The sequence below is a fragment of the Epinephelus fuscoguttatus genome, linkage group LG6 (assembly GCF_011397635.1).
Source record: "Epinephelus fuscoguttatus linkage group LG6, E.fuscoguttatus.final_Chr_v1".
NCBI classification, from domain to species: domain Eukaryota; kingdom Metazoa; phylum Chordata; class Actinopteri; order Perciformes; family Serranidae; genus Epinephelus; species Epinephelus fuscoguttatus.
Genome location: NC_064757.1, coordinates 22,612,629 through 22,640,539, shown reverse-complemented (window position 1 = coordinate 22,640,539; position 27,911 = coordinate 22,612,629). Strand labels below are relative to the sequence as shown.

General features: G+C 39.7%; 3 protein-coding genes across 9 annotated transcripts; 2 read left to right on the top strand and 1 right to left on the bottom strand.

Moving 5' to 3' along the window:
• Window positions 1-151: 151 nt before the first annotated feature.
• On the top strand, window positions 152-9,010 carry LOC125890653 (D-amino-acid oxidase-like). 2 transcript variants are annotated; one of them, XM_049579386.1, is made up of 11 exons: window positions 152-304; window positions 772-970; window positions 1,059-1,173; window positions 1,543-1,619; window positions 3,548-3,613; window positions 4,769-4,823; window positions 5,000-5,104; window positions 5,207-5,289; window positions 5,537-5,654; window positions 6,429-6,527; window positions 6,607-9,010. In XM_049579386.1, the coding sequence occupies exons 2-11, from the start codon at window positions 777-779 to the stop codon at window positions 6,730-6,732; spliced, it is 1,038 nt and encodes a 345-aa protein (XP_049435343.1). In that variant the 5' UTR covers window positions 152-304; window positions 772-776; the 3' UTR covers window positions 6,733-9,010. The 2 variants fall into 2 exon arrangements, with proteins under 2 accessions (XP_049435343.1, XP_049435345.1); XM_049579388.1 differs by having other exon boundaries at window positions 173-304; window positions 775-970.
• svopa (SV2 related protein a) lies at window positions 9,004-20,193 on the bottom strand. 2 transcript variants are annotated; one of them, XM_049579385.1, is made up of 17 exons: window positions 20,062-20,193; window positions 18,106-18,419; window positions 16,793-16,950; window positions 16,284-16,369; window positions 16,090-16,188; window positions 14,938-15,009; window positions 14,619-14,743; window positions 14,464-14,527; window positions 14,213-14,338; window positions 13,987-14,115; window positions 13,809-13,882; window positions 13,389-13,465; window positions 13,002-13,106; window positions 11,974-12,085; window positions 11,810-11,891; window positions 11,587-11,676; window positions 9,004-10,104 (listed from the first exon to the last, which is right to left on the bottom strand). In XM_049579385.1, exons 2-17 carry the CDS (start codon window positions 18,138-18,140, stop codon window positions 9,892-9,894), a joined length of 1,647 nt encoding a protein of 548 aa, XP_049435342.1. In that variant the 5' UTR covers window positions 18,141-18,419; window positions 20,062-20,193; the 3' UTR covers window positions 9,004-9,891. The 2 variants fall into 2 exon arrangements, with proteins under 2 accessions (XP_049435342.1, XP_049435341.1); XM_049579384.1 differs by having other exon boundaries at window positions 18,106-18,268; window positions 20,062-20,185.
• Window positions 20,194-20,270: 77 nt separating this feature from the next.
• usp30 (ubiquitin specific peptidase 30) lies at window positions 20,271-27,787 on the top strand. Of its 5 annotated transcripts, none has more exons than XM_049579491.1 (13): window positions 20,271-20,359; window positions 22,817-22,926; window positions 23,018-23,191; window positions 23,276-23,379; window positions 23,495-23,593; window positions 23,780-23,825; window positions 23,910-24,004; window positions 24,338-24,397; window positions 24,511-24,597; window positions 25,165-25,245; window positions 25,488-25,710; window positions 25,802-25,910; window positions 26,363-27,787. In XM_049579491.1, the coding sequence occupies exons 1-13, from the start codon at window positions 20,289-20,291 to the stop codon at window positions 26,613-26,615; spliced, it is 1,512 nt and encodes a 503-aa protein (XP_049435448.1). In that variant the 5' UTR covers window positions 20,271-20,288; the 3' UTR covers window positions 26,616-27,787. The 5 variants fall into 5 exon arrangements, with proteins under 5 accessions (XP_049435448.1, XP_049435445.1, XP_049435446.1 ...); XM_049579488.1 differs by having other exon boundaries at window positions 26,348-27,787; XM_049579489.1 differs by having other exon boundaries at window positions 25,799-25,910.
• The last annotated feature ends 124 nt before the right edge of the window (window positions 27,788-27,911 follow it).

Here is a 27,911-nt window from a genome sequence, read left to right as displayed (position 1 = left end):
ATAGTATACAGTCCACCCAGAACTTTCTTCATTAGCCTGTGTAGGCCTGCTTATATGCACACGAGAACTCGCAGAAAACACTTTGCGTGTGAACCAATACGCAGCGTCGTAAAAGAGGGGGCGCTGATACACTAGGACTTCATAGCTGAGCTTGAAAACATGATTAAACCTTGTGTCTTGTGTCGCAGCTGCTGTCTCCGCCTCACGCAGCAGCCCATGTGACAACTGCAGAATGAGCTGGGGTTGTGTGAGTTAACACAGCCTTAAACAACTTGTGCAGTGGTGGACGAAAACCAGCCTGAAGGTAAAGCAGAACTTTTTGGAAACTATACAGAGTGCAGTATTATGCAGTATTTATATATTAAAGTGTGGAGTTGTCCACGTCGGCGATTTGCTCCTGAATGCTGCTTTGCTAAACTTTGCACTGTTTAATCACACAGGTGCCAGCATGTTGATCGATTTATAATGTAACATTAACGGCTCTTCTGTTATTAGCTATGCAAATGTTTTACTCTGATGTAGTGCAGGACGCAGTTGGCCCTGTCCAACAGGGATAGTGGGTAGTATTTATGTTATCAAGACTTTGTAAACCTTTTGAATAGATCTATAAAAATACTACTACTGCTGCTACTACCATTACTATAACTAATGCACTGTTCAATTATGTGCCAAGAGTGAAAGAATAATCATTTTCTAATCTTTTAACCAACCATATCCAATAGTGTAGGAGAAAACAAGTAAGTAAGTCTCAGATGTAAATGTCTCTTAAAGCAGACATGCGGGTGGCAATAATTGGAGCTGGAGTCATTGGCCTGTCAACAGCTCAGAGCATCTACCAGCAGTATCACTCCATCGTCAGCCCACTGATCATTGAGGTGTATGCAGACCGTTTCACCCCACTGACCACTAGTGATGGAGCTGCTGGCTTTTGGCAACCATATCTCTACGACAACGGCAACGTCCAGGAGACGTAAGTGCATTAACTCTCCTTTGATTCTCCTCTTCATTTGCAAAAAAGTGGACAGAATTTTCATTGCTGTGTTTGTCTTTGCATTTAGAAAATGGAATAAAGAGACATTTGACTACTTGCTGAGCTTCCTCAGTTCACCAGATGCCATACAAATGGGTATATTCCTCCAGTCTGGCTACAACCTCTGCACTGAACCAGCCCCAGTGAGTACTCCTTTGTTTTTGGCCAACGCACAGTCAGTCTGGCCACAGAGATAATATTCGACCTTGTTTCAGAAGGTTTTACTACCAAGAACAAAGGCATTATAAACAGTTAAAATTTAACCATATATAACTCATGACCATGTCACATACCAGGGCAATATCTATGATAAAAAGTCATTATTATTCAGTGAAAGTAGAGCAACACAAAGATGGAGGCCTGCTGTGGTTGGAAAACAATTACAGAGGGGCCTCAGCAAGGGTTCAAACTCAGACTCGGGGGTTAATTGGGATTCTTTTGACAGGAAACTAACACAGCCAAGACATGTTTAGGACAGAAATAGTGTGATCTTGGCTTGTTTTTGATTGCAGGATCCTTCATTTAAAGATATCGTCCTGGGCTTCAGACAGCTCACAGAGCGAGAACTGCGCATGTTCCCCGGATACAAGTAGGTTTCTGCTGAAACTGCCATGAATGCAAAACACTGAAAGAACAAAAAGGAGAGTTGCGAAGAGTTAGTGATAGTTAAGTAGTTTTCTATTCCTATGTGGTGCCAAACATTAGGCCCTTCCCACATGGGATTACCAGACACTGTTGTATGTCAAACAATCTTCCAAAACATATATACAAAGCTGAAAGAAAAACATAAATCATAAAATACTTGTGTATAGCTGTATATAATACAGCTATAACATTTCAGGTAACAAACACTCCTTTTTATCCTAATAAAAAGCATCATCCCATCCTTTTCCATGTTTCCTTCAAGCAACTTAAAGGTCCAGTGTGTAGGATTAAGTGGCATCTAGTGGTGAGTTTGGAGAACTGAAACTTCTGTGTGTGCCAAGCGTGTAGGAGAACTATGGTGGCAAACATGAAAACACAAATGGCTGTATCTAGAGTCAGTGTTTTGATTTGTCCATTTTGGGCTACTGTAGAACAACATGGCGGACTCCATGGGAGTGGACCTGCTCTGTATGTAGATGTAAATTGCTCATTCTTAGGTAACATAAACAACCATTCAAACATAGCTCTGAATATTATTCATTCATTTTCCGCAACCGTTTATCCTGCTAGGGGTCACTGGGGGACTGGAGCCTATCCCAGCTGACATTGGTCGAGAGGTGGGGTACACCCTGGACAGGTCAACAGACTATCACAGGGCTCACACATACAGACAGACAACCATTCACACTCACATTCACGCAGTGGCGATTGCTCTAAGACTGCAAGGGAAGCTCAGCTTCCCCTAAAATGTCAAAAAATAAGTGGTCAAATATGTACTGTTGTGTTTACATTTCACTGACTAAATATGCACTAGAACGCGTTCAACTTTTGTTCAGAATCAGCTACTTATCACAGGTCACTGACGCGACTTTCTTCTCATTCATTCCCGTAGCATCACAGTGCATTAAACAGTGGAGGCTCAGCATCCAAAGACTTCAATGGGGAAGCATAGAGTGGGTTGTTCCACTGCAGCGAAACTAGATAGTCATTGGATAAATGCTCGGTTTTGTCCCGCCCATCGGATGCTCAGCATCTCTGGCGGTCTATGGGGCAGTGGACTGGCCTCGGCTGGCCTGGACGCTGGGCTTCTGCATGATGATTGGATGATCTGTCTGAGGCTGAATCCCTTTTTGATTGACAGCGAAATGAGCGAATCAGCAATCTTGAAATATAAACCACCAGAGTATTTTTCAAGTTTCATTCCGTTGTTCCGAGTTGATCTGGAGACTTTTCCAAATGTCTTTGTTAAAAACGACTAGCGACAAATCTAGCATCTTGTTCTGGTGTTATTGGAGACTGTACTCGTGTTTGGAGACTCTGACTTCTGTCGCTTTGCAGTTACTGTCCCCAACGAGCAGCGGGTACTGTGAGCCCCTCCACCATCCCAAAGCACACATAGGCAGTCACACTAGCCTCACGCAGCAGGGTAGAATTTACGTATAAATAAACGGACACATTTTATCATGTAGGCCGAAAATGAGCTTCCCCTCCTTGAAAGACCAGCAGCCGCCACTGCATTCACGCCTATGGACAATCTAGGGTCACCAATTAACCTGCATGTCTTTGGACTGAAGGAGGAAGCCGGAGTACCCACAGAAAACCCATGCTGACAAGAACATGCAAACTCCCCACAGAATATAATATATTTATGAACATTACCATTCTGCCAATAAATGTCCCTTAATCCTACTCACTGGACCTTTAAATGTGTTGTATGTGAAACTCAGTCCCTCTGCATGTATTTCTGTTTTTATTATGAAACAATATATTGTCGGCTTCCCAATAAAAGATACAAATATTTATGACTGGATGGACTGTTCTGTGTCACCGGCTCTCACCCTCTCACACATCTGTGTCTTCTCCTCTGTCCAGTTACGGGTGGTTCAACACTGCTCTCATGGTGGAAGGTAAAACATACTTACCTTGGCTGATGGACTGGTGAGTAATGATGACCTTATCTCTCCGACTTCCCATGTTGCATCTGTGTTTTCTTTAACAGAACTTTACAAATCCTGAGTTGAACTCTGTGACATAATAGGCACAGCACCTGTTTTGCAACATAATTTATCACACAATAAAAACTTGTTGGCAGCACCTGATAGCTTGTCATAAACATTTCAGGCTCTACTTTCCCCTCTGGGGTCAATTAAGTTTTATCTTATCTTAAAAATTCAACTCATGGTCTCAGTTTAGTTAGTAGGTCTCTCTAGAACTGTTAACCATTTACTGCATATTGTGACTACCATTTTGTTCTGTCATCTATACCCTACATATTAACTTAAGTCACACCATAGTACAAAGTAGAAAGACGTGCACACTCAGTGATAACTGGGAGCTAAGTACTAGCATGTATTTTGCCCACTCAGTCACCAGAATGAATGTTGGCATTCTACATTTCTGTAAACCACAAATATATTATATTTGTATATTTCATATGAAGCAGATATGTTGAAACTTTACATTTTTTTCATTTCATTTTACAAGAAAACACTTTGGTGTTAGGAAAAGATCATGTTTTGGCTTAAAATACCCAATTTGCTTGCAACAAACACTGCTGGAAATGTCCCAAACTCTCAAAGTACCTGGTTTTCTTGATTTGGAATTGTGGTCTGCTGCTGTCTGATGTCACACCATTTGCCATCGCCTTCTACTCATGATGAGAAACTCAGCTCATATACATATAATCTGAACTATGTCATACGTTTGACACGTACAGATGCCGTAGTGTGATTTGCAGAAATGTACAAAGCCAACATTTTTTTCTGGTCACTGGGCTGATTGCACAAGCTGGGAAAAAGGCAAATTTAGACAGCAGCACGATGGGAATGACCTGATAGGTGTCTGAAATGTTTTTTAAATGTTTCTATCTGACACACTACATTGTTATCGCCACACAATTCCCTATAAGCTGTGTTACAATCAGTAAATGAGTGCGTCATTTCTGACACAATCTACCAGATATCCTCATATGTTTTTCAGGATAACTGGTTCAGTTTGTTAAGTAGTTTAAGTTTAATAAAAGTTAAAAAGTTGATTTTTCAGGAGTCGTTTTTTGGTGTTTGTAATATACATCTGGTTTTGTGTTATTCTCAGGTTGCAAAAAAGGGGTGTGAAATTTCATCACAGGAAAATAGAGTCCTTCAAGGAGGTTAGTGAAAGTTTTTCAGTATTATGCCTGCTTATATATTTTTATTCTATACTGGTATGTTTTATTTTTTAGTTTGGGAATGCATTTTATACAGAGTCTGTAACCTTTCTCAAGACTCACAAAACATTATCACTTGTCATATTTATTATCTCTTATCACGCTTCCCTTTCATTTAGCTGGCAGAAACAGGGGCAGACGTGATAATAAACTGCACTGGGATTAGATCGGGGGCGCTCCAGCCGGACCCTGAGCTCAAACCAGGCCGGGGTCAGATCGTGAAGGTGGGCGCAAACACCATCAAATGTCTGTTGATTGTTTATATAACCATCTATAAATGCATAATGGAAATGGTGACCAAACCTTGTTACTCCTTTGTTTTCTAGGTGGAGGCTCCGTGGCTGAAGCATTGGATTCTTACCCACGATTTTATAGAAGGAGTCTACAGTTCACCGTACATCATTCCAGGGTAGTTCTAGTGACGCAAAACACTCACGAACGCAGACTTCTCCTGTAAAGTTTGTAGTGGTGGAGAGGAGCACTGTGGATTTAAACTATCATACATACATATTATACATGTTGCCAGCCAAAGTTGCCGTGGTTACACTGTGTTGTTCTCTTGTCATGGTGTTGTTTTCTGTCAGAGCATTTGTAATTTCAGATTACTGTGTTTTTTATGTAGACAGAAAGCAAACATTCTTTTTCTGTGTCTGCAGGAGCCGTCTCGTGACAGTTGGTGGGATTTTCCAGATAGGAAACTGGAGTGAACAGAACAACTCCACCGACCATAAGCACATCTGGGATCGTGCATGCCAGCTCGAGCCAAGTCTCAAGGTGAGATGATATCAAAATGTTTGTCTGAGAGCCCTTAAAAATACCTTCTGTGTCAACTGTGATTAATTATTTACAGTGAGTCTTCTGTAGCGCTAAAGTATTTAACATTTGCAAACTATATTTAGAATTCTGTAATTCAATGCTCAAACACGTTAGTGACAATAAAACAATTTGGTTGCAAAATACCCAAATCTGAAGTGTTGCAATATATCGGCACGACGATAACTGTGGTAATCCAGTGCCTTTTAAATAATTTCCATTTCTCTCTGTTCTTGCTTTGTCGTCCCCCTCCCACCACACACACATTCCTGCCCATAAGTGCGTAACTACCTAAAATGGCATAAACTATCCCAAGTATCCAAAGTACATGTACTTTGAGTTTTTAGTGTGGTCCATGTCCCATCTGTAAACATGGAGGGGGCAGAGTTTATAACCTGTACTGCAGCCAGCCACCAGGGGGCAATGAAGATGTTTTGACTTCAGTTTTGGGGAGCTGTCATGTCATCTAGCTTTATATACAGTTTATGCCACACACACGCACACACACACACACACACACACACACACTTTAACATTTTCTATGGAAATTGCAACGTAATATTTTTATCGTGAATTTCTTTATAATGGTGCAGTGAAAATCTGATATCGTGCCTGCCCTACCCTAAACAAATACATCGCAAAGCAATAATTATCTAGCTTTTTAAAACTTTGTTTGACACAGTATTTCTATGACAGACTTGAGAAGTATTAAGCCCTGTTGTTCTCTAACCTCAGCATGCCAGGATAGTGGAGGACTGGAGCGGCCTCAGGCCTGTTCGCAGCAAAGTCCGCCTGGAGAGAGAGACCATACAATCTGGTGCAACTAAAATAGAGGTAAACTTTAACAGCTCAGCAACACTTTAAAAAGGAAATTTGGTCATCCACCCTCTAATATACCATGTCTTTCAATTAGGTAATACACAACTACGGTCATGGAGGTTTCGGATTAACCATTCACCGAGGCTGCGCCCAGGAGGCAGCAAGGCTCTTCGGTCAGATCGTGGAACAAAAAGGCAAAGGTCCAAAAGCTCGCTTGTAAATTTGTGTCTGTCAGTACTGATTGATGCACTCCTTTTTCTAATTTCAATGTCAGTGCCTTGTATCTTGTACCACACAAACCGTTTTTTGTCTTTAAGTAACATTTAAAGCCAACATATATTCAGGATCATATATTTTTGGGGAAATCACATCACTTATAATCACAGCCATGTAATGGTTGTAACCTATAGGTAAGCTGAAAGAGGAGACATTCCTATTGTTGTCCTTGTCCATTATTAATGAACAGATGGCTCATTCACATGTAACAAAATCATACTTGAATCTGGATTGTCCACCTACAGATCGCTCACAGAACAGGGCCAGCTGCAAACAAATACAAATGAGACAAACTCTTTAACTGAAAAAACATAGTCAACTTTCCATCACTCTTGAGAGCAGCGGCCCTTGTTGTCGACTTATGTCTGCTACCTAGTAGAAAGTATGTGCTGTTAGGTAACTGTTTGTCAGCTTGTTTACTGCCTGTTTATGAACAAATTAGTTATGTCTGCGTAGTTCCTACTTGGTGCAAGTTCACAAACTGTATAATAGTACTGCCGTTGGCTGCAGCCCTTAAAAACCGGTCTGTGGGCCACAACTGACCCCCTGGCTGGACCTTGAACATGCCTGGTTTATGGAGTATTTGTGACATTTTAACACCTTTTTAGTTGAGAGTCAACAATTTAACAGTTTTTTTTATTCTGTACATGTTAAACACAATTTCTATAGAGTATATGTGACAATTTGTTACATATTCTCTGAATAATTTGTTAACTTAAACTGTTCACTCAACCTATGCAACACAGAAACATAATTATCACATATACACTACAGATAAAAATCCACAGATAAAGCCAACAGTTGACTTGTTGAGCTGCTTAAGCACATATTAATATTATTATATTATTTATTATATTATATTTATTTGATTTATGTTAGAATACAGGCATGTCATTTACGCCAGGTATAGTGCTGTAAGGCAGTTTAGTGCACATGAGTAGAGGAGATTGTGGACAATGTTGTGCGTAACAGACAACACTGAGTTTGTGTTGGATTGGATCGTAACACGTTTTTGACCAGGCAGTGTTGAAGTATAATAATGGGTAATATGTGAGAGTATATAGAAATAGGACATTGTGCCAGTAATTTTGGAGGGACTTGGCCTGTCGTTTGTTTCTTTCTTTTTGTATTCTCGATAAACCTCGTAAAACTTTTTCCCCGCCTCATGTGAGTTCTGTGGATCTCCAGAAAAGGAACAGAAACACGAGTCAAAACCGAGACACCTCACAGAATCATTATGTCTCATTTTGTCTTATGGATTACTGTTAATTTATCATGTTGATCTGTTCTGTACGACATCTATTGCACGTCTATCCGTCCTGAAAGAGGGATCCCTCCTCAGTTGCTCTTACTGAGGTTTCTGCAATTATTCCCCGTTAAAGGTGTTTTTGGGGGGAGTTTTTCCTTATCCGCTGTGAGGGTCCAAAGGACAGAGGGATGTCGTATGCTGCAAAGCCCTGTGAGGCAAATTGTGATTTGTGATATTGGGCTTTATAAATAAAATTGATTGATCGATTGAAAGTAAGTGGCCTAGGAACTGTGGTATGTTGAAACCTCCACTATACACTCCATAACCTATCTGTGGGTGGACTATCAAATAAAAGTAAAATGTTTCTAAAGTATATAAATTATGTATCTCTTGAAAATGTCCTCAGTAAACTTACTGATAATGATTATACCTGTTAAAATCACTGTTTTAATAAAAAATAGAGTATTAAATAACAACACGAATCCACTGCTCTTTTTGAAAGATTATTTACTACAGTATCATACACATTTACATCCAGTGCATTGACAAGAATCTGTGCACACAGACACTTAATGCAGCACTATATCTCAAACACTGGCAGGTATAGAGTCGGCTCACTGGACCTTATTAACCTCTTTCATTTTTTTTTTCTTTTTTTAAACAAAACTTTGCTCAGTGTGTCACTCAGACTTGTCAAAGTCCGTCTTCACGTCACCTTTATTACAAACAAAAGCAAAGACAACAACTAAACCAGGTATTGATACACTATTTACAGAGAGACAGAAAGAAACATCCTGCTAAATGGTTGTGTATATGTGTCAGCTTTGGGTGATGAAAATACTCAGATTTAGATTTCCTAATCAGCGTCAACTTACATAATGTTGTCTTCAGATGCAGCAAAGGATCTCTGGAGTCGTTCAGTTGTGCTATACTTATGAAATATTGTCGACTGTATGATGTCGCTGTTGTTATTATGCTCTGATGAAGGCGTCAGCAGGTTTGTCAGGTTGTAAAAGAAATGCCCACAAAATAATCCTTGTTTCTTTAGCAGAAAACAAATACCATCCATGTTGAAATATGAAATAACACTGACACAAGAAAAAATAACATGTTTAACACAGTGGATACTGTGCAGTATGTCCTTTCACTGCCTTTACAGAAGTGAACGTTAAATGAAGTAACCCCAGATCTTATTTAAACTGATGGTCTGTTGATTGGATGATGTGGAACTGTTCCTTGCTCCTGCAATGCACTTTTTATGAAGCTTGTGTATTAAAACAGACAATTCATGTGCACAAGACGATGCTTTTTTTTTTTTTTTTTTTACCTACGCACCTATTTCCTGTACGCTAACAGACACAGTTTTCTTTAAGAGAAGGTCTCTCAAACACAAATAGAATAGGTAGTTTTAAGGCTCTTTGAAACGAAGATGGTCATTCAAAGCTTTACCCTCTTCATTCTTCTTTGCTTCACTTGCATAAGAAAAGCAGGATTCAGACACTTTGCTTGAAGTATTTGAATTCTCACTTGTCAAAGGATGTTTCACATAATGTCCACCATTTGTTTTCTCAATCTTGCACTCACGTAGGTCATTTTGGTCTTTCCATTCACCCTGTGTGCAGTTATTCAGTGGCAAAATTGTGACAGCAATGGTGGTTGAGGACTATATAATATAATATATAATATTGTGCTGCCTGGCTCTCTGAAGCCACCGTGGTGCCTAAACTGAAGAGTCATAGGATGGGACTGGAGATGGGCACAGAAAGCTGGTCCAGCTTTTTTTATTCTGCCTCTCCTCGCCTCTTTTTCTTCACTGTGGTCACCTCTCTCAGTTGTCCTCTAGCCGACGTGTCCTCAGCCCTGGGAGTCAGAGCTGGATGGGGGGATTCCCCCTGAGCTGAGGGAGGAGGCCCGGCCCACCATCTCCTGGCCCCATTCGCGGTTGCTGGACTCCTGCAGGCCCCGGCCTGTTGTCTCAATTGGCAGTGCACAAGAGGCGATAGCAGCTAGGAGGCAGCAGCAGCAGTACACGGACAGAGCCAGGTACACAGATGACTCCAGCATCACCTGAAGGGTGAAGCCCAGGGATGAACAAAAATGAGCAACTTTCTTTTGTTGTGTTTTATGAGAGCCCATTTCTGCCAGTGTGATGAAGACAGGAGCCTGTAAATTCATTATAATGAGAAACTTTCTCAAAATAATGACTTTGTATCTCAAAATAATATGAAGTTTTCTCAGAATGATGAATTAATATCTCAAAATAATGATTTATTATGTAAAATTAATGAGAATCAATCTCAAAATGAGAGACGTTTACATAATAATGATAATAATCTAAAAAAAAAAAAGATTTAAGATCACAAAAAGACTTAATACCTCAAAAAACTGAGAAACTTTCTTAAAATACTGGATTAATATCTCAAAAAAAATGATGTAATATCTCAAAATATTGACTTAATACCTAAAAAAGAGAAACTCTCAAAATAATGACATAATATCTCAAAGAAATGATTTAATATGTCAAAATATTGGCTTAATACCTCAAAAAATTGAGAAACTTTCTCAAAAAAAAAAAGATTAAATATCTCAATATATTAATGTAATACCTTAAAAAATGAGAAAATTTCTCAAAATAATGACTTAATATCTCAAAAAATCTCGACAAATTTAAGAAAGTTTCTCAAAATAATGACTCCCCATCTCAAAAAATCAGAAACTTAACTTAAATGAGACACTTTGTTGACCTAATGAGATACTTTTCAAAATAATAATTAATTCAAATAACTTAGTATGTTAAAATAATGCTAAGTTCTCTCAAAATAATGATATTATATCTCAAAATAATAATTTAGTACATCAAAATTACAAACTCTTTTAGTATCTAAAAATAAGAAACTTCTCTTAAGATATGACTTTGTCAAAATAATGAATTAGTATCTAAAAATAATGAGATAGTATTGTCTAACCTAGTATTGTTTTCTCATTATTTAGAGATACTAACTCATTATTTTGATGGTATCTCGATAGGTATCTCTCTAAGTTCCTCATTAAAATGACCTAACAGGATTAAAGGGGCTAACCTAATGCTAGCTCCTGAGGTGCCTTCGCCCGGCGTGACCTGGTCGACGCGCTTCGCTTTGAGATACCGTGACAGTGTCGCTTCTTCAAGAATCCACAGGCAGCTCTTGTTGCAGCATGACAATACTTTTATTGCTTTCCTTTGCACCTAACATGAACATTAACCTTCTCTGACTCTATGGAAGACCAAACACACAGCTTCACCCGCATCCCTCCGCGCCACAGCGGTCAAAAACCATTTGCCCTTCCGGGTTCAACACCTGACGTCACCAGATTTCCTCCTACCTTTGTAGGTGAGAGCATAGGCTGGTACTACAGCGCCACCCCGTGTTCAAAACAGTGAATAGCACACAAATGTTATGACACTTAACACATTTGGCTCCTACAAGGATCTTTTTTCTTTTCTCATCACACTGACTTCAATGGGCTTCCATAGTAGATTAAATGAGATAACTGATGGAGGGGTGTTACCTGTGCAACAAAAGGTGTAATGAGGGCACCAACTCTGGCCATTCCACTGCTTGTTCCCAGACCTAAAGCTCTGGTCGCTGTTGGGTACACCTGCAGGGTTTCAGAAAACACTGAGTAGGCTGTCCTGATGCTCCCTTTACCCAGCTATTGATTTGATCTAAAGTCCATTAGTGGCTGTTTGCATTTTACACTATACACACAGCACTCTGGTTTGATATCTTACCTCTGGAGTGTACACATAAGCAGCCTGAAATCCCCCTGCGATGAACGCTCTGGCGATGAATATCAACACTGTCATGAATGCTCTGCAACAGATAAACCATTAATGCTGGATAACTGGTGGATCCACAGTTTCATGTGTAACATGCTCATCAGTATCAACCTTACCTCCCGACACAGCCATAGAGAGGAATGATGCACATAGAGAAGACAAAGAAACACAGCGCCATGGTCTTCCTCCTTCCCAGTCGATCAATAGCCCACAGTGTCACCAGCAGTCCTTTGGGAAAAGGCAAAGTTTCAGGTGTGTAAAATATAACATGCTGGTTTGCGTTGATTACACAGATTTATTTATGCTTTTACAATCACATTTTGATATGTCTCCACAGGAAAAGCAGAGGTGTAACTAATACTATTGATTGTGGCTCCATTTCATTGAAGTTAGCCGTCAGTGAGCTACAACACCACCTACATGGAATGCAGCTATCATAAATGTCATTATTAACACCTTGCCAAAGTGTCCTCGATAATAAAGCTCAATTAACATTATTATTATTATGATTTACTACAAACCTGAACTACTGTAGTAACAGTTACAAAGCACTCAGCATTTTTAAGATGACCTTTTTAATTCCAAGAAATAATGTTCCGCAACTGCTAGGCAAAAATGAAAGTAAGTACTGAAAACCACGTCCATATTAGTAATTCACCTGCCCAGGGACTACGGATGGAAAGTAGCCAGTAAGTTAAATCCGGTACAAAGCATCTCTTCTCATTCTGAGACTAATGTTATTTTGTACATTGCCCCTGATACAAATAAACTTATTAAACTAAACTAAACTAAACTAATGATCAATTGTAAATAACGACTTACATAATAAACACATACATTATCTAGCAGTTGTTTAGTGGGAATTGATGAGATGGTTGCACTATTAGGTAGATGGGTAGGTTACAGAGAAAGAAGTGGGTTTACTCTCCTTTATATTCGGATGGCTTTTTAGCTGATAGGTAGGTATACAATAAACAGCCAGAAAACAAGGGAGGTATACCCCATATACCTGCATATATCCTCCACTTTAACACTGTCACCTAGTAAATGTAAAGGTGGTAAATATAAAGTACTTATAACTTGCCACCATAGGCAACTATAATTATTTTTATAAAGAGAAATATATTGTCAGAGAAATGCATACCTGGAAATTCAGATAAGGTGGTCCATAGCAGGTCTTTGTAGTCATCAGAGTTCAGATATTTACACTCCAAGCTGCATCGGGGCTCCGTCTTGCTACCTTTGGACACTAGAGGGAAGTAGACAACAACAGAAAGCAGGATAGTACACACCCAGTATGACCTTGATATGTGATTGTGATTACAAAGAAACATACTGTATAAATGTGTAGATCCTTTTTGGCAGTGTAGTAGAAGCGCAGGTGTAACTCTGGCTCTGACTGATTACATTTAGCTGCAATGCCACATGTTTATTTCCTTGGGGAAAGTCACTCTCTTATCAGTGTAGCAAACTAAACATGTGTGTGCGTGTCTGTGAGTGTGTGAAGGCATCTGTTGGAGCAGTGACTCACTTCCACATGCACCTCCCTCCTGAAACAGCTCTGTAGTGAGCAGCACCAGTCCGTAGTAAGAGAAGGCATTTGCAAACCTGAGGAGACAGAGACACATGCTAGTTCACTTGAAGTGAGAAACTCAAGATATAACAGAGTAACAAATCTATGCTCTTGGAAGACCTTAAAGGGACAGTTCACCCCCATATAAAGATATGTTTTTTTTCCTTTTATCTGTAGTGCTATTCATCAGTCTAGATTGTTTGGTGTGAGTTGCAGAGTGTTGGAGATACTGGGTGTAGAGCACTACAGGTGAGAGGAAAAATGTGTATTTTTGATTTTGGGGTTAAGTGTCCCTTTAAGGTTTTGGAGAGTAGAGAGGAGATCAATGAGTAATAACTCAGAATTTAAGTGGGTGTCCTATTCATTCACTCCATTTACCAAATAAACCACAGCAGAACTGTTGTCCAACGAAAGTGTGATGAAAATAAGTCTTGAATCTTTCCACGGTCCTCCTAATGAAAAGGACAGACATAAAAATACACAAGTGACAAAATAACAGGGATCACACTTCAATAATACCCATAGTATTTTATATTCTGCAGAAACTGGCTTTTACCTGTTTGGCAGCAATAAGTTTTCCCAGTGGCATGGGTGCTCCATTCTCTGTAGCAATGCGCTTCAATGTGGCCAGAGCTTTCTCCTGATTTCCTGTCAGCACGTCGTATCGAGCGCTCTCTGGTAGCCACTGTTCACACCCACACCAAAAAACAGACACGTCAACTGATAAAGCTGTCATTTGTTCTGCATACATATTGCAGAACTTCTGATAACATCATACTCACAAAACAAAGGAAGGCAAAGATGAAGAGAGGAATGGTGGAGAGGCCAAGCAGCCAACGCCAGCCCAGAGTGGGCATCACCAGGATTGCTAGGAGGACCTCAAACACAGTGCCCAGTGCCCAAAATATCTGCAAGGCAAAGCACAAATACATGAAATCCTGCTTGAAAAACATTCATTTATTTCTGTGCAGTTATAGCTGCATGCTTTGTCACTTCTGTGGTGAGGTGGATAATAGATAAGAGTAATCCATACCTCAATCAACAAAATGCATGTGGCTCTGGACTTCATAGGCAGAAACTCAGCATACAGTGTCACCCTTATAAGGTGGGACATTTCACTGTTAATCCTTACTCACATCATAAATAATACAGCATTGTTATTTAGAGAGATGACTGAGGGTTACTCACGACTGTGGGGCTCCTCCGATGCCAAAGCCCACCAGTGCACGGAGGAAGAGGATCCACCCATAGACAGGTGCAAATGCACTCATCATGCCATAGAACATAGTCCACAGCACGCTCATCTTGAGACCCTGTGTGTGCATACAATCAAAACATAGCAAGCTTCTAAATAAATTATGGAGATCTGACGAGACTCAGTGCAGCGTCTGCTATCGATCACTTTCATTCATTCATTTTAACATCTGCAAACTAGATAAAGTTTGTCTCATAGGAAACAGCGATATAAATCATCTCTGTGTCAAACAGAGGCTTTATTAGAACTTACTGTCTTTCTGCCGTATTTGTCAGAAATGTTCCCCCAAAGTGAGGAGCTGATCATCATCCCAATAAACACTGCCTGCATCAATGAAAAACGTAATGTCAGTGGAGTTGCAGCAGCTCAAACGTGCACTTGATGAGAATTTTACCACACACAGCTGATATATTTTCAAAGTGTAGAAAGCACTGTAGTTTTTATTTTTGGTGTGAGCCACAAAATGAATCTGAATCTGTTTTTTAAAATGTTATTATCTTCTTATGAATGCTGGGTAACACTTTATAATTACCATCATTAATAATGGTAAACAGGCAGTTAATTAAACTTAACAAACAATGACATTATAATTAATAATGTTCAATATTGATGAGTAATGCTACTATTTGTGTCACTTTAACAGTATATTGCTGCACACAGTATTAGTTACTGGTTAATAACTTGTTTATAAACAGTCTATAAACATTACATTACTATAAAGTTGCAACTGTGTAGTCCATCTTTATTCACTGCAACTTTATAATGGCCACCCAGAAAATGGTCTTTATCAACCATTAAACAAGGTGCTATAATCATCAGTTACAACTTTATAATAGCCATCTAATACTGTTTATAGACAGACCAATTATTAACATGCATATATACTTATAGTACATAAAATATTATAATGTATACATTAATAAACTGTTAAAATGGGAAATTAAAGCATCACTAATAATTTACAAACACTATTTGATATCATTTCAATGTTTTTTAACAGTGAAATAACTATTAACTCAAGTTTAATTAACCATCAAGTTATCATTTATTAACAATGGTTACTATAAATGCCTTATTAAATACATCTCAAATAAGTGATGTCATTAAAAACTTGCCCTGTTCAAAGCCTCTGTATGCAATGCCTGCAGTAAAATCTACTGCACTTCCCTGTTTGCTTGTTGTTTTACATCATACTCAGAAAAGTAAATATGCTTTTCATAGTCACTCAGATCCTAATATTGCAACACATACCGAATGATATTAGACACCCTACTGTTTTCCACATGGATGTAACTGCCCAATACGAGCGCTTAAAACGATTCCTAAGCACTTAACCAATAACTATCAGGACAGTCGTATAGCACTGCACCAAAAAGCACTTTACAGACATTAGAGAGCCATTACCGATGTTAGCAGTGCCACCTCTAGGCTGGGCAGCCTCCACTCACAGTGGAGCTGTGGGGCTAGGATACTGAGGATCATCATCTCCATAGCATCCGCCATCTGAGCAAACAGAAAACAACACAGAGACACAGAATATATTATAACGTGCTCACAGTATATGGAATGGTGTATTTTAAGAAAAGAGCAGTTCTCACCCAGGACAGACCAGTGAGGATGGAGAGTTTCCATTGAAACGTGCCAAAGCCGATGGCCTCTACAGCATCTTCTACCATGAATGTGTCTGAGGGAATGAGAAGATATTCAGGAAATTAGATAAAAACCCTGAACAGCAAAGAGCCTCTATAAGGAGCTGGTGTTATATGCCTACGGTTGAGATCACTGGGTGTTGATATGTGCTTTTACAAACATGGTATGGCCTGTGACATCATCAGCCTAAATGATCCAACAAGCTGTCGTCTCCCTGCAGCCCAACATGCTCGTATTGACAGTTTCAATGTAAAAGTAAAAGCTTGAAACTGCAAATATGCCTCTGTCACTTCTTGGAGAAACTGGTAACTTCAACATGACATTACTTTTGAGACTCAAAGTTCTTTCTCGACCTTGGAAACATACAGAAAGAAATTACTTGACCAAAACTTTGTTACTTTGAGAAGGTGAGTGAGTTTCCTATGTGTGTGTAAAATGGATCCCTGCCATACTGTACCATCAGTTGGATTGGCAAACTCCCGAGGAACAGGAGCTCTGTCTGCAAGTGCCACAGACTCCAGGTCAGTCTGCTCTGCAATCCTGATAACCTGCTCTCTATTCTCGCCATCATCCTCGGAGCGTGCGCTCTCACCTGTGCGACGGAAGCGGACAACACTACAAAAAAAAAAAAAAAAAAACCAACAAAAAAAAAATTAAAACAATTGCTTTAAAAGCCCAGGAGGATTAACATCTCTGCGGAGTTTTAGAGGACAGGGCAAAGCTGAGTACAAATGAGAGTCGGAGGCTGTTGCCTAGGTGATGTGAGCTTTTTCTGGCTGTGATTTTGTGAATGGGTGGTAAGATTGTCCTGTGGGGGAACCATGACAGCTCTGCACTTTGCTGAACACCCAGAGATGTGCATGTTGTCTGTAGATGGAGGGTGTAATCTTCTCCCACGTGCAGATAATCGATGGTTCGTTGGGGGTGAACCACTGTAAGAGAACTCTGAGAGTGCCAGTGATGCCTTAATCACTGTAATTACATAACATAGCCTACTTGCGATGGGAAGTACCAGTGATGCAGATGAGTTCGTGAGAAGTCCAGCAATGTCTGCCTTGTACTGTAAACCACTATAATTTTCATTTGCAAGCTCTTTAGAAAGACAACTGAACATATCCAGCAATAATGTAACAACCCTCTTTTGTTTTAGGCTACTAACTGGATTTGAAATGCTTATTCCAAATATTTCATTGTACTGTTTGACTGTTTCATTTATGTGTCATTATTTTTATGTGATTCTTGCAAGAGGACCATTTCACTGTTTGTCTTTGAGGAATGTCCCCGGGCCAGGCTGCACCTGCATATGGGCCAGCCTTTAGCCTTTAATGTATGTACAGCAGAGGTTGAAATAAATCACGCTAGGCACTGAGTCATGACAGCAAACACAATAGCAAGTTAAGACTGAAACAGATTCAGCACAGAAATCACAGCAAACCTGCTTCCTATGAATAAATAAACAGAAAACAGTCTTATTATGAAAAAGCTATCCGACTGTAAACAAACTGCACCGCCAGCTGTGTCTGAGCACGTTGAGTTGTTTTATTTTTCCTCTTAATGAAAGAGCATTTCTAAGTGTTACATATCTGGTAGGTATTGTTATTGAATGAGTGCTGCTTTTAAGGAATGTCAGGCTATTTGTGCTCCAGCTAATCAAACACAGACGATGCGAGGCTGTCAGAGGGCGACGCGTCGGCCAAACATGCTGTCACGGTTTAAAATGAGCTGTATCAAAGCAAAGAGGCGTCAATGTGCAGACTGTGGTGTACTCACGGCAGCTGTCTCAGTTGGAACAGATCATCGTCCATTTTGGTGTTTACTGACTGACGCTCCGTTTGGCCTCATCGCCGTTTACATTATCACGACGAGCAGCGATTTCAGCACCGAGGAGAGCTACCTGCTCCGGGTGTCCGCCGGCAGCCAATCAGAAACCGCCCTGCGCGAGTCACAGCAGCACGAGACACCGACAGAGGGAGAGTGGATAGGATGAGCTCGGGAGGATCTGACACTACATGAATGCTGATTACTGGGCTCCTCCACATGACTTATCAAGACTCACACGGACTTGATGAACCCAACAGCAGCAGCTGTGGACAGATGATGCAAACATGATGTAATATTACTTTTACAGTGTTATATTTATGAACACATCCAGTCCAGTTCTGCTGGTGTGATGTCATGTTATCCATAATCACATTTGAGACAATCGATGAAATTGCATCGCCATTGTTGACAAAACAGAAAGGCTATTGAAACACACAGGCAATTCAAAGTGCTTTGAGGGGAAGAAATGCACTAGAGCGTTTGTAAACACAATTTAAAAAATCAATTGAAAAAGAATAAAATCAGATATATAAAATGAGATTACGTAAATCACAAATAGGCCAGACAAAATAAATGAATAAATAAACCAAACATGATGTAGCCTATATTGCCTTAAGTCTAATGGGATCTAAGCAATTGTGAACCAACCTGTGTGTTTGGTATTATGCATTGGATTATCAGAAAATATTTTTTCAATTGTTGCAATGATTTTTTTTAAAAAAGAAAATCTATTTATCCTCATACTGCTACTGTTATTTCTTCAAGCATTTCAAACAAACCTAAATAACAAACCCAGAAATATCTTGCCAAACCTTCCTCCAAAGAGAGAAGAACTCAAAATAAGTCAGACCAGTCAAATTTGTATTGTCATTTTTTTTTCTTAAAGAAAGGTTATTAAAACAGAAGGGCAATTTAAAGTGCTTAAGGGAATGTTCGTTGTTTATGAAGAGGGAGGGGGTGGTGTTTTTTTTTGTTTGCTTGTTTTTTTAATGCATGACACGTTTCCTATAAAACTCGCCAAAGTCACAACACTCACACACACAGCCAAAAAAATGTAAAAAAAACAAAAACAAAACAAAAACAAACAAAAAAAAAACAAAACAGAAATTATCATTGGGTTTTCAAATTTCCAGTGGTCCTTGAAAACGTTATATATGGGTTATAACTGCTTCTGTCAGAAAAAACTAACCAAATCTATACTTATAATAGTGATAATTCATCAAAATCACATAAAAATTTGCCAAAAATAAATTGTTTGCATTAAGTAACCAGCATGCATGACAACAGTGAAAAACCAAGGCTTTTTTTCAACTCCAGGATTTTGTCTTCAACTTTTAACTTGCTTACACCAAATGGTACATTTTTAAAATATAACAACTAATCTAAGTTGAAGGAAGAGTCTTGCATTTCCCATTTCCCCCCATTGACTCAGGGAGGCTCAGTGGAGAATATTTGTAGCATCAGGGTGGTAAAATAAATAAGCAAAACAAAGTCACACCCCAGCTACCCTCCTCCTCTTTATAAGGAAAGAACAGTCCCTAATGTGAGGGGAAGAAATGCATGAGAACATTTGAAAACAGAATTTTTAAAAATAACAGAAAAAATACACATATAAAATACGATTACATAAAACACAAGTTGCTTATCAAAAAAATAATAAACCAAACATAATGTAGTCTATAGCCTGGGGTTTAATTCTAATGGAACCTAACTGTGAATCACAATCTACACTGTATTTAGTATTGTGAATTGTAATGATCATGAAATTATCTTTGAAATTGATTTATTGCCGCAATATTTTCTTTAATCTATTTATCGCCATATTGCAGTGGACTACTGTGATTTGTTTGTTTTTAAGCATTTCAAACAAACATTAACAATAAATTGAGAAATATGTTGCCAAACCTTTCCTCTGAGAGAGCAAACCCCAGAATAAATCAAAACAATTCACGTTTTTTGATGTCACATATTCCCGTGAGAGGATTATGCCTCTGAATAATTCACGATTTCAAAAATGTGCGCAACAAACATTTTGATAGTCGGACTGTAAACTGTGAACACAGCAGTACGCTCTCCCGAGGGTCCGACCCGAAACATGCCACGGCAGACGGGAGTTCCGCAATGAAAGCAGGATGTTGTGGTGCAGACCAGAAAGCTCTGATAAGCTTGTTGGGGAGTTCCTTGGCACTGGATCCATAGTCAGGTAAAACCTCTCCGCTGGCAAACAACTACTAACCAAAGCTTATTTTGAGTGCACGGGGTCAGGAGTAAAGCGGGTCATGACGCCGCCGTACGTTGGACTCAAAGTGTAACGTGCGCAGACAGGAGGACAAACAGACACCGAGTCCGGTTTAACGGCACAGTTACAAAACCCGCTAACGGAGATACGCAGCAATGAGAAATGTTACCTGTATTTCAAGATAGCAGTTTGGATGTTTATCAATGGAGGCGACATAGTACGCCGAGGGCAGGCTAACCTCGGTGTTGTCGGTAAGTTAGCATAAAAGCTAAAGCTATCTCTTGTACTGTATGCTAACGGTAGTGTGAGCTGTTTCGTGGTTACACATCAGTGAAGTGTGGCTGCTGAGTATACTGACTAGATAATGTTACGCATAGACTTTAAAACAATGTAACCACAAACTTAAAAAAATTTCAAGCTGTGACACTGGCAGCAGATGAGGCTGGATGAGGCTTTGCTTGATCTGAAGTCGCGTCATGTCTGGTTTTACAACAGATAAACAGCTCAGAGGTAAATGGATCGCATTGTTAATGCATTTAGTTTGCATTACGTATTGTTTTGCCTGGGTCTTAAGGGGATAGAGATAGGGTATGTAGTCATGACAGGAGAAGAAGGGTATTGTTAAGGGGTCTTTAAAGCAGTGGCGCTTTCACTGGGGTGGTCAGATGGAGCCACTGGAAATCTTGGGGTGGCACACAAGACCCAAAAGCCATGACTGATATTAATGGATTTTATTGTGCTTTTGTAGCGTATAGGGCAGGCTAGTTGAAAACTATGGCAGTAAGAGAGTTTGGGAATTCAAATTGTCAGATCTGTGATAGTCATATGCCTCTGATCTTATCATTTCCTTTTATCAATGCTGGATTGTGTTTACCTACAGCTGCGCATTGCCAAACAATGATGTCAAATTACTACTGTACAACTGCATTTGAACTTTTGTTAATTAACCCAAACAAAAAACTAATTAATCTACACTGCTGAAAATTTGCCACAAGGAGGAGTGATGACAGAGATAAAGAAAAGGTCTAAAGCTAATTTCACTAAGAAGATGACAGCAGTGCTGGGTGTAATGTCTGTAAAATGATCATTTCAAGTAAGGTTAAAAACACCAGCAAAGTGCTGAAACATCTTTTCACACAACATGGGCTTAAATTTCAGGTCTGCCATGTATTTGACATTCTATGTACAAGCAGTGTGTCTGTGATAGAAGGCAAATGTCCTGTGCATAACGTGTTATATGCACATTCAGCAGATGTTTTTCTTTGACTAAGAAAACCTAAATGAAAAAGAAATATTCTCTCATTTAATCCATTTTAGATGATGACAGACAGACAGGTGTTACACTTTGTTCAGACACAAAGACAATAAAACAGTTAAATTGATGCTGGAAACGTGCATAGGCCTTTTTCCATACAGAAAAGTGACAGAGAACCAGTAAGGGAGGGAACTGATGAAGAAATCTTATCCCTTATCGTTTGAAGGAATGCATTGTATGTAAGGAACAAATCAAGCTCACTTAAGTTTAAAAACAACACAGAGTTGCCATTTGTTTTGTGAGCTGAGCTGAAACCAGCGCAGTCTAATACAATAGCCCTGCAACAATCCTACTTTAATGAAGGTTATATCGTTCAGTATTTGTTGAAACTGTTTGAGGTGTTGACTTAACTTAATGTTTATTTTGGAGGTTGTAGTTTTGTGCTGTTGAGTTGTACTGCATTACATCACATTCAGCAACAGCATTCATATGAATAAGGATAAAAATAAACCTCAATATAACAGAATACAGTTCAACTTCACTGCAAAATATCACCTCTAAAATGACCATAACATTGTATCCGCATCTTTTAGTGTTGAGAGAAGGCAGCAGGTATAAAAGAGTTTTTAAAGGTGTTGTTTTTGGCTAAAGAGACCCTAAAAGGGAAACGTGAGGGCAAGGTCTGAAGGTCTGGTGTAGAGGGTGTCACACAGAATAGATTATTTATTTATTTTTGGTGCCAGTGATTTTGCTGCAGACCTTGACCATCTCAGTTAGAACTCTTTTTCTGTTTGAGAGTCAGGGAGCGAAACAACAGATTGAAGAGTATGTAATGATTTGCCCAGTGGCAGATCTATAAAACATTGTGAACGGGAACCTGTTGACATGAAACTTAGCCATCTTTCTCACAAAGAAGCCGCTGATGGCTTTCATAACATATCATGTTGATATTACTGCCAAAAATCAACTTTAGTGCCCAGACACTGCTGTTGGGCACTGAAAAATAAAAAGACAAATCAGTATCATTATTGTATTGTAATGGGTATTTTCCCTTTTACCATTATGCCTTACTGCCTGTCCTGTTGTTTTTACCCATCATTTCTTTTTTACTCCTCTCTATCCAAAGTCATCTGTTGAGCCTCATTAACACAGCGCTGTCTTTTCAGGAACAAGATGATAAAAAACTGGGGTGTCATTGGTGGGATAGCTGCGGCGATTGCAGCTGGAGTATACGTTCTGTGGGGCCCAATTACAGAGAGAAAGAAGAGAAAGAGAGGTGAGAATCAGTATGACGATGTGATACACAGATTATATGTATGGTACTGGTGGTAAAGCAATAACTTTTGATGACTTGTGTTTTGTTTCAGGTATGGTTCCTGGGCTGTTGAACTTAGGCAACACCTGCTTCCTGAACTCTTTGCTTCAGGGTCTGGCAGCATGTCCATCCTTCATCAGGTGGCTGGAGATGTTTTCAGGATCACCTGTGATCCAGTCATGCAAAGACAACCAGCTGTCCACGACACTCCTTCAGCTTCTCAAAGGTATGTAAACCCAGTGTGATATAAGTCATCCGAGTGTAGTGGACATATTTATGAAAAAGACGATGTCTGTTTCTGCACTGACAGCTCTGTCCAGTGACGAGCCTGGGGAGGAAGATGTGCTGGATGCCGGGTGCCTCCTGGATGTCCTCAGATTATACCGGTGGCATATCAGTTCATTTGAAGAGCAGGTTAGTCTATAATGCAGTTGAGTGGTATTTCTGATATTTCTATATATAAAGTATGGCACTGTGTTTTATTTAAGTCTCAACAGTCGTCTGTCTGTGTCGGTTTATCTCCTCTCAGGATGCACATGAACTTTTTCATGTCCTTACATCTTCTCTGGAGGAGGAGCGGGATCGTCAGCCCAAAGTCGCTCACCTGTTTGACATGCAGTCCCTCGAGGCAAGTTATCATCTCCCCACTTGCATTGTCTCTAAAACTGCACACAAATAAATCCTGCATGCCGACGCCTCCAGAATGCTCTGGAGTTAAGTTCAGCCCTTTGGAACACATGTGTAGTCTGTAATCGCAGCTGGAGATAAATCTGGTGCTGCCCTCCCCTTTATTGAGCGTGTTTCTTTATACCAGAGCCTCCCTGATCAAGACGAGAAAACTATGACCTGCAGAAGTCGAGGTGAGGAGACAAAGAAGTTATGAATCTTAGAATATCAAACCGTAAAGGATTGTATTTGATCTGTATTCATTTTTCATTTTGCAGCCCCTCTTCATCCAATACCAAGTCCTTGGAAGTGTCAGCATCCTTTTCATGGTCGTTTAACAAGCAATATGTCATGCAAACGCTGCGAACAACAAGTGAGTGTGTATTTGACTTTTTATTACGCCTCCACAGTGGCAACAGCAGTGGCTGGAGGCATTATGTTTTCAGGTTGTCTGTCCATCCATTCCATTCTCACAAACACAATATCTGAGGAATGCCTTGAGGGAATTGATTAAAATGTGGCACAAACGTCTACTTGGATTTAGCAGTGAACTGATTGATTTTGATGATCAAAAGTTAAACTCACTGTGACTTCACAAAACATATTTTTTGACCATAACTGAAGAATTCAAATGCTCATTGTGTCAGAATTTCACATAAGTGTTTAAGAGGTGATATATGCCTCTGCTTTTTTTTTTTTCCTTTAGAGTCCAGTGCGGTATGACTCATTTGAGAGCCTCTCCCTGTCCATCCCTCTACCACAGTGGGTAAGCAAAAATGTCAGGAACACACAAATATTAAAAGTTATTATAACATTCCTTTGAAAAATACCTTTTTTTGTTTTTCTTTTTGTCATAATTTGATATGCATTCGTCCTCAGGGTCGACCGATCTCTCTAGATCAGTGTCTTCAGCATTTCATCTCCTCAGAAACCATCAAAGAAGTGGAATGTGAAAACTGTACCAAGGTACACTCACTGCAGTATCTGTGTCTTGCCAAATTCTGCTAATTTTTGTATTTTTAATATGTAATTCACACAAAAGCATAGACAGGAAGCCTTGTGACAAAACTAGCACCAAGCTACTTCCATTTGCACTCATATGACTGGTGTGCTGTACACCAGAAAGGCCTACATCAGTGATACTCATGGCCCACAAGCCAAATCTGGCCCATGATATAGTGCTGGATGGCCCACTGACCATTCTCTAATTCTCAATAAAATATATTGATTCACACTAGGATGTTTTTTGTACTTTGAATGTAAATTCAAAGTCAGATTGCATAAAAAAAACATCAAAATAGAGCTTGTTTTGCAAAAAAAGTGACAAGGAATCTCCCCCCCAGACAGAGGTTTGCTGTAATTATTTATATATTATTTATTAATGTTTGTTTATTAACTGGACCCTGGCTTCTTGTCACTTTGCAAAAGTGGCACCCTGGCAAAGCTAGATTAGTATTCCTGGCTGACATGTTTCTTTATAAACATGTGTTTTGCTGATTTGTGTCATTTGTGTTTGGGATCATTTCTCCGCAGCTTCAACAAGGGACCACAGTCAACGGGCAAGTTCTGGAAAGCCAGAGGACAACATTTGTTAAACAGTTAAAACTAGGAAAGGTAACTGTTATTTATTTAAATTTATCATGTCACTATTAGCTAGTTATTAAGAGCCTAAGATGTTAGATACTAGTTAGATAATATGTACAACACTGAAGCTTGTTTGTGTCCATCTTGGGGAGAGAAATGTAACAGTAAAATGTTATGTTGATCAAAACTTCCCCTCCTTTTTTTATGGCAGAAGTTCTAAAATGTTTTGCCCTGGTTTGTCCTCTCACCATCTGTTTTCCTCCCTCTGCCAGCTCCCGCAGTGTCTCTGCATCCATTTACAAAGACTGACGTGGTCCAGTGAAGGAACCCCCATCAAAAGACAGGAGCATGTGCAGTTCACAGAGTACCTGTCGATGGACCGTTACAAACACACTGCTTCCACACAGAGAAGTCAGCGGATCAAATGTGCTCCGAGCCCCATAAAGACAGAGAGTTTAGATGACTGCATGGAGAAGCCCTCTGCTAATGGCACCGGTGTGTTGGATCTGCTAACCCTGTAATATCATTCTGCTTAACATTCAATTAGTTTTTTACATCATACGTTTGTTGTTTTTTTTTCCAGAAGCAGAGCATCGTAACAACAACAACAAACCTTTTTCCAATGGAACATGTTCATCTGTATTTCTTCAGTCTCCTGGTGTGAACCCACAGCTTGGCCTCACATATGACTACAGGTAATGTTAGACCCTGTTTACACGTCCACAGATTTATTTTTAAATGGATATTTTCCTCTATATTTTGCCCTTTTCTCTACTTGCAAAATGAGTTTTAGGGACACTTTAACAGAGATTATTTTTATTTTTATTATTTCATTGTCTGTGTAGACATGTAAAACGGAGTGTTTGGGAAACAATGACGTAATCTCCTCAATCAGCTTGTGTCCATTGTTGCATGTAGACAGGGCCTTAATGTCAAGGTGCAACTATACTCATGCTTACCAAGTTATTCAGTGTTGTGGTGGTAATCAGAGCCCTCCAGTAGAGTCTTTGTAAGACTACGCCAAGGAGAACCAAGCTTTTCCGCCGTCTCATGGTGGCTCAACACCTTACAAGAAACTTTATGTTGACTCCTCCTCATTTACCACCCATCTGTTTATGTCCTCTGATCACAGCGTCTTTCCCTCCAGCTCTACAGAGTACCTTTTCCAGCTCACGGCCGTGCTGGTTCATCATGGTGACATGCACTCAGGACATTTCGTCACATACCGCCGCAGCCCTTCCTCACCCCGCACCACTTCACCCCTCAGCTCCCAGTGGCTTTGGGTGTCAGACGACTCGGTACGAAAAGCCAGCCTGCACGAGGTGCTGTCTTCCAACGCTTACATGCTCTTCTACGAGAGAGTCCGAAGAATGAACCTGGCTCTGCGCTCGGAGGAGTAACCGGAAGCTTACCGCCTCACGGCCTGACTGACTTCTGCCTTTCCAGTCCAACTGTCACAGCTGTATGTGGCAGTTACAGCGCGGTTTCCAACGGGTGGATTATGACTTTGTGACAATGAGACCAGAGAAAGCCATCCCAGAGTTACTGTAAAGATAAATCTGCCTCATGGGTCACCGCAACATGCTGAAGGTTGTTGAATGATGAGATCTGATAATAAATCCGTGAGTGAACACTTTGCCTGCTGCTCTGGGCTTTCAATCCCAAAGATTACGGACCTGCAGGATTTTTAGTCTAATACTTTCATGTTAACTACTTTTCTTCGACACGTGTAACAATTTCTGTCATGCAACATCCCGGCTTCTATCGGACAAAAGAACAGAAACACCAGAATATAGTGCACTGTAAAGTTATAGCCCTGCAATACTTTGTTCATGTGTGAAGCTTATGATGTCGACTCAACTCTGTGGCATTGTTACAATGCTGTAGTTTTTGGTGTTAAATTGGAACACAGTATACTTTAAGGTGTTGCTGTTATTTTGTCCACTGCCTGTACATTACAGACACAGAAGTAGCTGATTAGGAATTCTTGCTGTTGTTACTTAGAAGTTGTTACATACTATGAATTCAGATAGGTAGAATTTTCTCTAACTCTGGTTCTCTGTCGTCTAATTTGCCTAATCATTCCCAGCAGTGTACGTAAAACTGTTTTGGAATCAATGTTTCAATTGAAATTGTTCATAAACAGTTGAATTTGATATTTTTCTATGTTTCCAATAATCCTTACACTGTCATGATTTGCAGAGTTGAGGTCAAAGTGCCATGTTGTCTTTAATGCTCGAGATTTTTAACACATGAAGCCACAATATGATGCATCAGAGCCGTTTGGCCTGGTGTTGATGTTCAACGGTTCAACAGATTAATAATGATCTGCTCTCAGTTAATAAAGCCACAGTATGACTGCAGGTTTTTTGGGCAAGTTATCCTGAATATTTTTAATTCTGTATAGCTGCCGTTTTGCTCCTACCAAACCGACTGAGTCAAAGTGAGAAATGGCCTGGTGCAAAACTCCTCATCAATGTTTGCGATTTGCACTAATGTATATTCACGTGAGATTGTTTGTATTTGTGTGAAATCTGTAAAGGTGATTGTTTTAAGGCATTAAAAAAAAAGATCAAGAACAAACGTGCACATTAGAGTTTTTACAGCAAGATAATTATTTGTTACTTTCAAGACAATAGAGATTGTGTGCCAGCAGATATCCCTAAAATCAACCAACCACTGTCTGAAGTGTCTTT

Coding starts and splice junctions, on each gene's coding strand:
- usp30 (XM_049579487.1), top strand. CDS start 20,289: ATGTTGTGGTGCAGACCAGAAAGCTCTGATAAGCTTGTTGGGGAGTTC. Junction 24,005..24,337: donor GCAAACGCTGCGAACAACAA/GTGAGTGTGTAT, acceptor TTTTTCCTTTAG/AGTCCAGTGCGGTATGACTC. Junction 24,598..25,164: donor AATGTGAAAACTGTACCAAG/GTACACTCACTG, acceptor ATTTCTCCGCAG/CTTCAACAAGGGACCACAGT.
- LOC125890653 (XM_049579386.1), top strand. CDS start 777: ATGCGGGTGGCAATAATTGGAGCTGGAGTCATTGGCCTGTCAACAGCT. Junction 1,620..3,547: donor CGCATGTTCCCCGGATACAA/GTAGGTTTCTGC, acceptor TCCTCTGTCCAG/TTACGGGTGGTTCAACACTG. Junction 5,105..5,206: donor GCCGGGGTCAGATCGTGAAG/GTGGGCGCAAAC, acceptor TTTGTTTTCTAG/GTGGAGGCTCCGTGGCTGAA.
- svopa (XM_049579385.1), bottom strand. CDS start 18,140: ATGGACGATGATCTGTTCCAACTGAGACAGCTGCC. Junction 16,370..16,792: donor GTTTGCCAATCCAACTGATG/GTACAGTATGGC, acceptor TCATTCCCTCAG/ACACATTCATGGTAGAAGAT. Junction 12,086..13,001: donor CACCTTATCTGAATTTCCAG/GTATGCATTTCT, acceptor CTTTTCCCAAAG/GACTGCTGGTGACACTGTGG.